General features: G+C 37.4%; 1 protein-coding gene across 1 annotated transcript; it reads left to right on the top strand.

The window, feature by feature from the left end:
- Positions 1-2,031: 2,031 nt before the first annotated feature.
- LOC109215495 (protein MIZU-KUSSEI 1-like) lies at positions 2,032-3,771 on the top strand. Its single transcript, XM_019379566.1, has 2 exons — positions 2,032-2,419; positions 2,952-3,771. Exons 1-2 carry the CDS (start codon positions 2,067-2,069, stop codon positions 3,283-3,285), a joined length of 687 nt encoding a protein of 228 aa, XP_019235111.1. The 5' UTR covers positions 2,032-2,066; the 3' UTR covers positions 3,286-3,771.
- Positions 3,772-11,466: the final 7,695 nt, after the last annotated feature.

The following is an 11,466-nucleotide window of genomic DNA, read 5'->3' as shown; positions in this document are numbered from 1 at the left end:
GCATACAGGCGATGACGTCATTCCGAAAAGGAAGCCACGCGTCAGTGGCTCAACAACGTCATACATTTCGCCTCATTCACGTTGCCGCCCCAGGTCGAGGTCAAATTCTCCTAAGACGAGGTTTGCATTTCCGCCCATTGAAGACGCCTACCGAATGCGTCTTCAACGAACGGAGGGACTAACTGTATAGGGTCAAATTTGACCGTCAACGTCTCTACGCCAATGGGTACGCCCAGTGAGTATACGTCAACTAACGTAAGGGTACGACTTGGACGTGGGGACAAAAGCGACATCGTTTAAGACTCAGTGTCTTCACTAGGAAAACGTTACCTATTTTTGTATCTTTTTGATTATTTCGAGGGAGGTCTCCTACTATATAAGGGAGACCTTCACATTGTAAAGGAGGGGGATTATTCTGGAAGAATACAACTCTCTCATTTTCTCCTACTCTCTCTCTATCTCTATCTCTAAAGAATACTTTCTCTTGAGTTCATATTATCATTTTACACTATTAGATCTACAACAACATTCATTTTTCATCTCTAGGTCTATTATATTTGATTACGATTTACCCTTTCCTACTTTTGATTGTTCTTAAGCTTGCAAAGTATATCGATAACTTTTGAGTCAAACAACTATATATGACTTGCATTAATCCTATATTTGACAAAGAAATATTAGCTAGTAGGCCTGAATCATCCAGATATTGAATAAGGATTATGTATAGCGTGCAAACAGAGGCCACGTTGCATAGTGAATAAACAAATTAAAATAAAAGAAACAAATTTCTTTTTGTCGATGGTATGCCAGCTCATGGGAAGCTTCTTGATTACAGATATTTCCTTTGTTTATAGTGGTGGTGTGTGGAGCGGGGGGGGGGGGGGGTGGTGATGAAGGCAGCAGGAAAAGAAAGCTACTTTTCATGTATGCAAATGTCATCAAGACACCTCAAAATTTTCACTACAGGAGGAATATTGTTGGAAGTTTTCAAAGCTACTTTTGCAAATATTAGCTAGAATTATAGCACACAGTAACAGACAAGAAAGCTTTTGGACACTTTTGCAAAATTAGCTAGAATTGCAAACAGTAACAGACAAGAATAGTTACACTTTCCAGTCCCTGACCAGTAGTTTTCTTTTGCAACTTGTGACCATATATATACTATTATATTATAAGTTCTTGGATTCCATGATCCCCCCACCCAACCCCATTAGCTCTTTTAGCTGCTTCATTTACATTTTTAAACAAAACAATTCATTTTTCTCTAAAGTTTGTCGTTTTATACACGGTGAAATTTTTATTATACATATCAAATACATTAAGTACCTACACAGAAGAAGCAGGGTTAAAATTTCAACCTTATGAGTTTTAAATTTTAGAACGACGACTTTAAAAGTTAATAATTAGGTTCTAGATTTAATATGTGTATATATATTTAATGAATTTCTCAACAAAAATACATATTTTATTGTACAAAAGTAAACTATTGTGTTCGATCGAATTCCTATCTGAGCTTCTATCTCTGTCCCTGGATTTACTATAACATGTAACTTTCTATATGATAAGTTGAAAAATGACTGTTCAGTACAAAAGAATTTAGTTTAGCCTTTATACACTCATAATACAAAAATCAGGTTACCTGGAAAATAACTATACCCATTCACAAAAAGTTGAAAAGGTAATCTGAAAAATAAGACTACGAGCTGCAATGCGTTAAAATACTATAATCCACAAATTCTTTACACCTTAGATACAGAGGCGGATCCAGAATTTAAATCTTATAGGTTCAATTTTTAATATTTTTAGTGTTAATTTCATTATATTCTTAAAGTTATGGGTTCAATCTACTATTTTTGTAATTTTAATGAATTTTATATTTAAATTTGTTCTACGTCAAAAGTTATTCGTCCCTGGAACACTACTTACGCCTCTGCTTAGATATATATTAATCAATTCCCATTTTGCTTTTACACGTCAAGTGTTATAAAGTTAAATACTTTTCTCTATATAAACTACTACTCCTTCAAACCAATTCGACGAGCTTCTAGTTTTTCCTGATCACCAACATGATCAGTTCATACCCTAGAACCGTCGGCACCGCCGCCATCACCACCGTAGATTGCCAGAAACAAGTCCGGTCATGGCGGCTCCTCCGCTCTCTCATAGAGCTACTCATCCCCACCTGCAATTGCACCTTTGTAGAAGATCAAGAAGAAAATGAACATCACAAAAACTTAAATTTGCCCTACTTCAACTATAATCACCGTCACCCGCCATCGTCGTCGTCTTCCTCGAATATTATAGGGACCATCTTCGGCTATCGCCGGGGAAAAGTTAGCTTTTGTATACAAACAAACCCTAAATCCTCCACACCAATTCTCCTCCTTGAACTTGCTATCTCCACCTCCACTCTTGCCAGGTATTGAACTGTGTGACCATCTAGTTAATTTAAGTTGTTAAAGAAAGTATTCTTTTAACTACTCCTTCCAGCCTCCGCTTCAAAATAGATGACATATTCCGCTTATCGAGAGTCATACCGTATAAAGTATGACCAACATTTTAAAATAGTTTTTAATCATATTGACATGAGAAAAATTACAACTTATAGTATTTCTCGTATAGTTTTTTAATATCTAAATTTTAATTTTAATATATTGAGTTGAGCTAATCCAATTTAGCTTCGAAGTTTAGTCAAATTGACTCTCAATAAGCGAAATGTGTCATCTAAATTGAAACAGAGAGAGTATTTAATCATATTGTGTCTCAATATGAATTTGAATTTTTATGACCCAAACACGTAAAATATTTTTTTACTTTTTGAGTAGCGGTGATATTTGAAGCAAGATTTTTGCATGTTCTGATATCACGTTGAAAGTGTTATAAAAACTTAAACTATATATTAGAGAGAACGGTCTTTTGAATTATTTAATTATATTATGTTTCAACACCAGGGAAATGAATGGAGGGATTGTGAGAATCGCTTTGGAGAGTGGCAATAATGGTGAAGATCAATCGCTTTTGAGGATGTATTGTAATGGTAAAAAAGTAGGGTTTGCTGTGAAAAGAAATCCTACAAAAGCTGATTTACAAGTATTGGGACAAATGGAATCAGTTAATGTAGGAGCAGGAACTATTCATGGGAAAGATGATGATATTATGTATCTTAGAGGAAAATTTGAGAGGGTCCATGGATCTTATGATGACTCAGAATCATTTCATTTGATTGATCCTGAAGGAAGTATGGGTCAAGAATTAAGCATTTACTTTCTACCTTCTCGCGGCTAATAATTACATGTTTGAGACTGAGACGTAATTGATTGTCCTCGATGTTCAGTGCTTTGGAGACCATTCCTTCACGATCCGTTGTTGGACTCAGGACTTATATCATCTGAAGCTACCATTTGCTCGAGCTTTATCGTATCTGAAGCTACCATTTACTCGAGTTTTATCTTATCTGAAGCTACCATTTACTCGTTGGGCACTAAATTTTGGGCAAGATAACGTTCATTCAAGTACCAGAACTGAGGTTTTCCTAAGTTTTTCATGCATGGGATTAAGCTATGCAGATGTTCCTAGTCATTTTTAATTTTCTTGATTTTATGTCCTTTGTTTATGAGTTTCTCTTTGGGTGTAGCCATGCAACCCTATTTTTTTGAGTTATGCATAATTGCATGACTTTTTTCCCTGTGGGAATGTTTGTATGGGGTGTTTGACACAACCTAAGATGAAACTTTGTAAGAATAAAATAAAAGGGAGGACTTATTTTGTTTATTTTCGTTTAAGTTGATTGTAATTATTTATACAATTATTATCCATTTCTGTGTTTCGGAAGATAGATTTAACAATTTCATCAACCAGCGAGTTTGTCAAGTGTAGAAAAATCATAATAAAGAAAATAGGGTTTGTCGCTATAAGGTTCAAATCTGCTAAGAATAAGATATAAAACAACATAACAAAGTTTCGTGTTCTTATGTTTTGTTTGGATTTTATTGTTATTATTATTATCATAAATAGGAGAATAAATTCTAATTAAGGTGCAGTAGATGCTAGTTTGTATACTTGGTGACCAGCGTAAGAAATCTTTCTGATATTTATTTTCTTGGGACGAAAATAATGTTTAGCTAATTTTGTAGCTACAAGCAAAGAAAAAGTATCTTCACGTAGGATCAGAAAGGAATATAGCTCGACTTTGTTAGAAAGTACTTTACTTCCAATATGAGACTTTTTGACATGAATTCAAATTTAAACGGGCTATAATACATATATTAAATGCCGGAAAAGAAATTAAAACAAGAAGCGGAAGCTGATAAATAATCCCAGTCTTAGGTGGCTGAATATTCGAATCTAATTTTGGAAGGTGAAGAAAGAGAGAGGAAAGCCATTTTAATTAAGGTGGATTGGTTCTTTTCTCAAATGGTGTTTTTGTTGCATGAGCTGTTTTTGATTCTTTAATAATTTGTGTTGTTAATTCCTTTTTTCTTTTTCTTTTTCACCTTTTCAGGAGAATATACTAAAGCTAGTGACAGATATGAATAGTGATGTTAGCACATCATTTTTTTTTTTTTGGCTAATAAGCTCGTCAATCATTTTCTTTGAAAATCTTTGTTCTTGCAGAAGAAATATATTTGTTTATTTTTCTTACCAGTCCTTGTACTACTCTTAAGATAGAGAATATATATACATGTTAGTTTGAGTGCTCTGGATTACTAAAGAACTTGGTTCTTTATCGTGTTTCTTAAGCGTAAAGTAAACAGGCAATAAAATGAACATAACGATTTTTACGTGGAAAATCACCCGGCTCAAAAGGTGCAAAAACCGCGACCTACCACGTAGGATTTTCAACTCCAACTCCACTAGAACAATGAGCCAAAATGTATCAATTACAAGACTGTAATTAAATACTCTCCAGTAATCCTACTACTCCTATTTGATTCACAAGTTACTCTAACTTGTAAAGAAAAATATCCACTCCAACTCACTAATTATTTATGATACTTGATTACAACTCAATTTCCTAAAACACATTCACTAGACTGACTCAGGAAGAATACAAGACAAGTACTCAACACAAGTAAACGACTTATGACTCTTTAGTTGATGTGTAAAAGGATAGTTCAGAAGTCCAAACTCGATCCTATTTAAAATACAACTTGAGATCTTCTAGTAGTCCTATTCATAGTCAACTTCGTCTTTGATAGGACTCCTACTATTCCAAGGATTCCACAAGCTTTTGGACTTTTGTCTCTGACTGAATTATCCGTATCTTCTTGAGCAACGACCCTTATCACTTATAGCAGCCATCTTCCACCAAACTCGGACCTAGGTAACTTTCAGATAAAGTTACTGTCTTGTACAGACGTACAAGTATCAATCATGAGGAGCTGGTTCTTCAGAACAGTTAAGCAACTACGTTGAGGACCTGGTTCTTTGAACATTTGGTCATACTTTGTTAATCGTCAAAACTTTAATACTCAATAAATTTCCCCCTTTTTGATGATGACAAACTTTGTACACACCGAAACCAGGTAATCACATCAAAGAATCAGATAATCACAACAAATACTATTGACAGACATGTATGTTCACAACCCACAACCTTCCAACCTTATCTTCTCCCTTTTGGCATCATCAAAAACACACAAAGAAAATATTAGACATTAATCACAGATAATGTAAAATTCAAGGCCAAACAGGCTACAACACAAGCTTAAGAAAAGGCAAATAGACTAGGTTGATGATCCAATATAGTACAAAGCAGTAAAGTAGAGCAATATGAGACATTAAGTAGTGGTAAAGAAGCCCGTGGCCTTGTCTTCATCATTAGAACAAAATAAACTAAGCATACTGCAAACTACTCAGACTAAGACAAAAGGAAAAAAAGATAAGGCATCACTGGAATAGCAAAAGAACTAAGGAAACTGGGAAGGAACAGGTTCATGGGTGAGAAGCAGAGGGGGTCAAAGCTTTCACAAGGATGGCAATCTATTGAGCATGAGCCTCCCTATATCTTCTGAGCTTTTCCCTGAGTTGCTTTGTTTCCTTTCTCAACTCATTATTGTCTTCACGAAGCTTGGCATTCTCTTCAACAGCTAACTCCAACCTCTTGCTGAGCTCTGCAACCCTACTGCTCCCAGGTAGAATAGCAGATCCTGTGGGTCCTCTAGCCTTGATCTCCTCATACCCACACTGCTTGAGGGTAACAACATCTAAAACGTCATTGTGGTTTCCAAACTTAAGCTCAGGTAAGGCAATGTTGAGCTTGTCAAACAACTCAGTCAACATGAAACCATATGGCATAACATGCTTGGGTTTGGAAGTATCTACAGCTCTTGCCATGTGTTGAATCATCAGGCTAGGAAGATTGATAGATCTACCCGTGTCAAGCAGCTCCATCACAGCCATGTCCAGCAGAGTAGCTTCATGCATTCTCTTAGACCTCTGAAGAATGCAGGAATTGACAAAATAAAACAATAATTTGTGGAAGGGAATCATATCAGTCTTGTACACTTTTTGGGGAGCATCTAGTTCAAACTTTTGGGAGAACTTCTTGGTGACCACAATGCCAGTATCAACATCATTGTCTATGGCTGCCCACTTCTTCTTCAAGTAATTGTAAAATCCCAAGGAAGAGATATTCAGAAGCATCCCAATTTCTCAGCATCAAGCTCCATGTCAAAGCCCCTACCTTGCTCTTGACTACCTTCCCATCAAATGTGAAATTTGCATAGAACTCCGCCACAACAGGAACACATACTAGGGGAAAGCTTTGACAAACATGTGCTTCCACCCTTGCAGCTCAAGTTTTTCAACCAGTTGAGCCATCCCCTTCTCATCAGTGTTCGCAAGAATCTTCCCATTTATTACTTTTATGTTCTAAAACTGCAGCCGACACATTCTTTCTTTTCTTACCTCTACTGGCCCTTGCGGAAGAGGTAGCAAGCTTGGTGACTTTGGCACCCTTTTTCTTTGGTGTAGCAGACTTTGCTGGCAAGGCAGAGTCAGACTCATCTTCTCCATCCACCTCAACAACATGTTCCACAATTAAAACATTCTTCTTTGGCTTCTTTGCACTTCTAGGCTCCTTAATGATTTGTGCATCAGAAACCTTTCTTTTACTCATTGTGAGAGGAGTTCTGGCAGGAGGAACCACTCATTTCCTTGTTGAGACTGCTGACTTTACAGCTTTCACAAGGGTCTTCCTAGATTTTTTCCCTACCTCATATAGTGGCACATCATCTTTATCACTACTAACTTCTTCATCTCCAGTGAAAGGAGTTAACTGAGATCCAAGTTCTTAAGCCCTTGTCTCTTCACCAGTTTCTTCTGAAGGGGCTATGACAGTGTTTCCAATTGTCATGAAACCTTCAGATTCCTCACTCACATTCCCCTATTCTTCCCCACTCTCTTCATCACCTCCTTCACTCTCACTTACCCAGTCCAACTAAAATAAAGGCCATAAAAAGCCTCCTTTTGTACAGGTACTTTACTTCCTTCCCCCTCAACCACAGGCTCCACAGCCATTGTATCTACCTCCTTCCCCAGATCCCGTGCACCCTTTTCTACAGTGAATTTCTCCATCGGTGGCTTCTCACTCGTGGGTGGGAGAGTATCTAGGGGTGTAGTATCTATGGCAGACACCAAAATATCTAATTTGGAAGAAGGATGTTGTACTTGATCATTAGTGACTGGCACTAATTTTCCCTGAACCATAGATTCCTCGGCTACAGTGTCACCCTGTGTAGCAGCCTCAGGAACTTTCTTGACAGATTTTCTTGGCGTGGCTTTGAGCTTTGTTGACTTAGAGGTATTTTTGCAGGAAGCTCAGGTGCATGGGTAGTTATTTTTTTTTTTGGGGGGGGGGGGGGATACAGTAGATGTAGGAATGATAAAAACAGCATGAATAGTAGGAACAAGGGATGATGATGTAGGTATAGTAGAGGATATTGAACGAGAAGGAACAGGTGTGGGTTTGGGGTCTCTTGATGGCTTGGTATTTTTCTTCAATTTGGGCTTCATGATTTTGGGTTTTGCTTCAACCTTGGTTGATGATTTAGCTTTAGAGGGTGTTTGACTGGCTTTAGGCATGGTGATCAGATGAGAGACTCGAAGAAGAGAAAGAGAGAGTAAGTTCTTGATAATTGCTTTTGATTCTTGCTTAGTGTTTGAGAGAAACGGTGAGGTCTGAGAAGCTGATCATAAGAACCTTTTAAAGGTGTTACTCCTAATTTTACTGGAAGAGAGAAGGTGATCGAATTTGAGTTCTAACGGGACTCTTATAACGGTTACTTTGACTGTTAGGATTTCAGGAATAATCGATCTCTAATTGCACTAGGATTCCCCCTTACTCTTTGACTAGAAGACGATTAGAAATGATGCCAACAGAATTAGAAGTCTGAGTATAGTAATAATTTTAGGATATAAAGTCCTGGTGACTTAAAACAGTATGGCACGTAGCTGAGTCAATGAACCAACTCCTAGCAACTCCTTATATGTTTTTGCAATAAAGCTTCAGTACTTCATATTAATATCATGCAACACAGTTATCAGCCAGATTTTTCAAGCAAATGTGTGAGCTTAATACAAGCACAATGCTGAATCAAACACATTGTACTTAATTATCTACATCTTATTATGCCTCTTCTATCCAATCACTAGATTCAACTTAGTGGGAAGAGTTGATTAGACCTAGTTCTAGTCTATTCCTTTCAAAGTGATCCCTACTTAGAGCTTTAGTAAAAATATCAGCAATTTGATCTTCAGTTTTACAAAAGTTAATTGAGATATTCCCCTTTTCAACATTGTCTCTGAGAAAGTGATGTCTAATGTCAATGTGCTTGGTTCTCTTGTGCTGACATGGATTTTTAGCAATGTTTATGGCACTGGTGTTATAAAAAAAAATGGGAACACAATCAACAAATATACCATAGTCCCTTAGCTGTTGTCTTATAAATAGCAACTGAGCACAGCAGGATGCTGCTGCCACATATTCAGCCTCAACTGTAGATAAGGCCACTGAGTTTTGCTTCTTGGTTCCCCTAGACACCGGACAATAACCTAGAAAATGAGCTGTTATTAAAGTGTTTTTCCTGTCAACATGAAAACCTGCATAGTCAGCATCAACATAACCAACTAGATCAAAGTTATACCTCTTGAGATATCTTAGTATCCTTTTGATAGTCTTCGGGTGAGATTCCTTGGTATTTGCTTGAAATCTTGCACATAATCCCACACTAAACACTATATCAGGCCTGCTTGCTGTGAGGTGCAACAGTGACCCAATCATTCCTCTATATAGTTTTTGTTCCACACTTTTTCCTTCTTCATCAAGGTCCAGCTTTGTTAAAGTTGCAATTGTGTGTCAATGGACTTAGAGGAATCCATGTTGAACTTCTTCAGTAGTTCTTTGATATATTTCTGCTGATGTATCATGGCTCCAGTAGGTGTTTGCTTGATTTGCAGCCCCAGAAAGAGGTTCAATTCACCCATCAATGCTCATTTAAAACCCATTTTTCATCATCTCAGCAAATTCCTTGCACATTGCTTTATTGGTAGCCCCAAAGATAATGTCATCCACATATACTTGCACAATCAGAATATTCTTCCCTCTGCTCCTTAGAAATAGAGTGTTGTCCACCTTTCCTCTTACAAAGTTGTTGGCTAAGAGAAATTTTGAGAGCCTTTCATACCAAGCTCTTGGAGCCTATTTCAGTCCATAAAGAGCTTTATCCAGTTTGAACACATCGTCGGGAAATTCTTCACGTTCAAATCCATGAGGTTGTTTGACAAACACTTCCTCCTTCAGGTAAACAAAGGCTGTCAGCATTCTTATAGCCTCCATTTTAGCTACAAGTGCAAATGTCTCATTATAGTCAATGTCCTCCTGTTGATTGTATCCCTGAACCACCATTCTGGCCTTGTTTCTTGTGATATTTCCTTTTTCATCCAACTTTTTTCTGAACACCCATCTGGTACCTATGATAGTTCTGTTCTTGGGTTTTTGTACCAGGTGCCAGACCTTGATTCTCTCAAACTAATTTAGCTCCCTTGCATGGCTATGATTCAATCTGTATCCTTTAGAGCTTCTTTGATGCTTTTAGGTTCAACCAGCAAAAGGAATGCTATGAGTGCACATAGATTTCTCAAAAAAGACCTAGTTTGTACCCCTGCATTTAGATCAGAGATGATATTCTCAAGAGGATGTGAGCTTTGATGCTTCCATGGTGTGATCTGTATACCCAGAGAAGATTCACCCGAGGAGTGACCCAAAGGAGCAGGTTCAATAGGTGTGGCTTCATTAGTCTGGTCAGCAATTAGAATAGTTCTTTTTTCTTCGTGTTCCTCATGGTCACTGTCAATTTCCTTCTGGTTTTCAAATCCACCTTCATCAGATTCCTTTGTATCTCCATTACCAGTGAATCCTATGTCATAATTTTCATCCTGCAGACCTTTCTCAGCCAAATTGTTAGATTCATAAAAAATAACATGAATATTTTCTTTCACACGCATAGTTCTTTTATTAAAAACCTTATAGGCCTTACTATGTGGAGAGTAACCTAAGAAAATTCTGTCATCAAACTTATCTAGAGCTTCTTTCCCATTATTATGCACAAAACATTTGCACCCAAAGGCTCTCAGGTGAATAATGCTGGATTTCTTCATCGAAGTAACTCACTGGGAGTATTCTCAAGAATGGGCCTGACCATGCATATATTTAGCAGGTAAAAAACAGTATTGATTGCCTCAGCCCAGAAATTCTTAGGCAGTCCACTGCCAATCAATAGGGTCCTCCCCATGTCTTCTAAGGATCTATTCTTTCTTTCTACAATCCCATTTTATTGTGGAAATCTAGGTGCAGAGAAATTATGGTCAATGCCATGTGAGCCACAGAGCTCAAGAAATTTTGAACTTTCAAATTCAGTTCCATGGTCAGTTCTTATACTTAAAACAATACATCCTACCTTTTGTTGAACCATTCTGACAAATATACAGAAAACATCAAAGGTTTCATCTTTAGATCCCAAAAATAAAGTCCACGTATACCTGGAGAAGTCATCAACAATCCCAAACACATACCTCTTACCTCCTCTGCTCCTTATTCTCATTAGTCCACATAGGTCCATCTGAAGGAGTTCTAGAGATTTAAAAGTGCTTACAAACTTTTTAGATTTAAAGGATGACCTAACTTGTTTCCTTCTAACACAGGCATCACATGCCTTGTCAGAGGTGAACTCAACTTTAGGTAGCCCAAGGACCAAGTCCTTTGCTACTAACTTGTTGAGTTGAGAAAGACTGGCATATCCTAGTCTTTCATGCCATAGTAGTGGATCATCTTCCACTACACTCAAGCATGTGTGCTCACTCCGGGGAAGTGACATAATCGATATCTTGTAGACATTGTTATGTCTCTTACCCTTTAACACAATTTCATCAGTATCAAGCTTAGTGACCGTGCAAATTTTGGAATTG

Source organism: Nicotiana attenuata, unplaced genomic scaffold (genome assembly GCF_001879085.1).
Source record: "Nicotiana attenuata strain UT unplaced genomic scaffold, NIATTr2, whole genome shotgun sequence".
NCBI classification, from domain to species: Eukaryota; Viridiplantae; Streptophyta; class Magnoliopsida; order Solanales; family Solanaceae; genus Nicotiana; species Nicotiana attenuata.
The sequence above is the reverse complement of the archived record's forward strand: the minus strand, read 5'-3'. Positions and strand labels throughout refer to the sequence as shown.

What these genes read in the sequence shown, in the direction of transcription:
- LOC109215495 (XM_019379566.1), top strand. Translation starts at nt 2,067, where the DNA reads ATGATCAGTTCATACCCTAGAACCGTCGGCACCGCCGCCATCACCACC. An exon ending in TCCACCTCCACTCTTGCCAG is followed by an intron (nt 2,420 to 2,951) that starts GTATTGAACTGT and finishes TTTCAACACCAG; the next exon opens with GGAAATGAATGGAGGGATTG.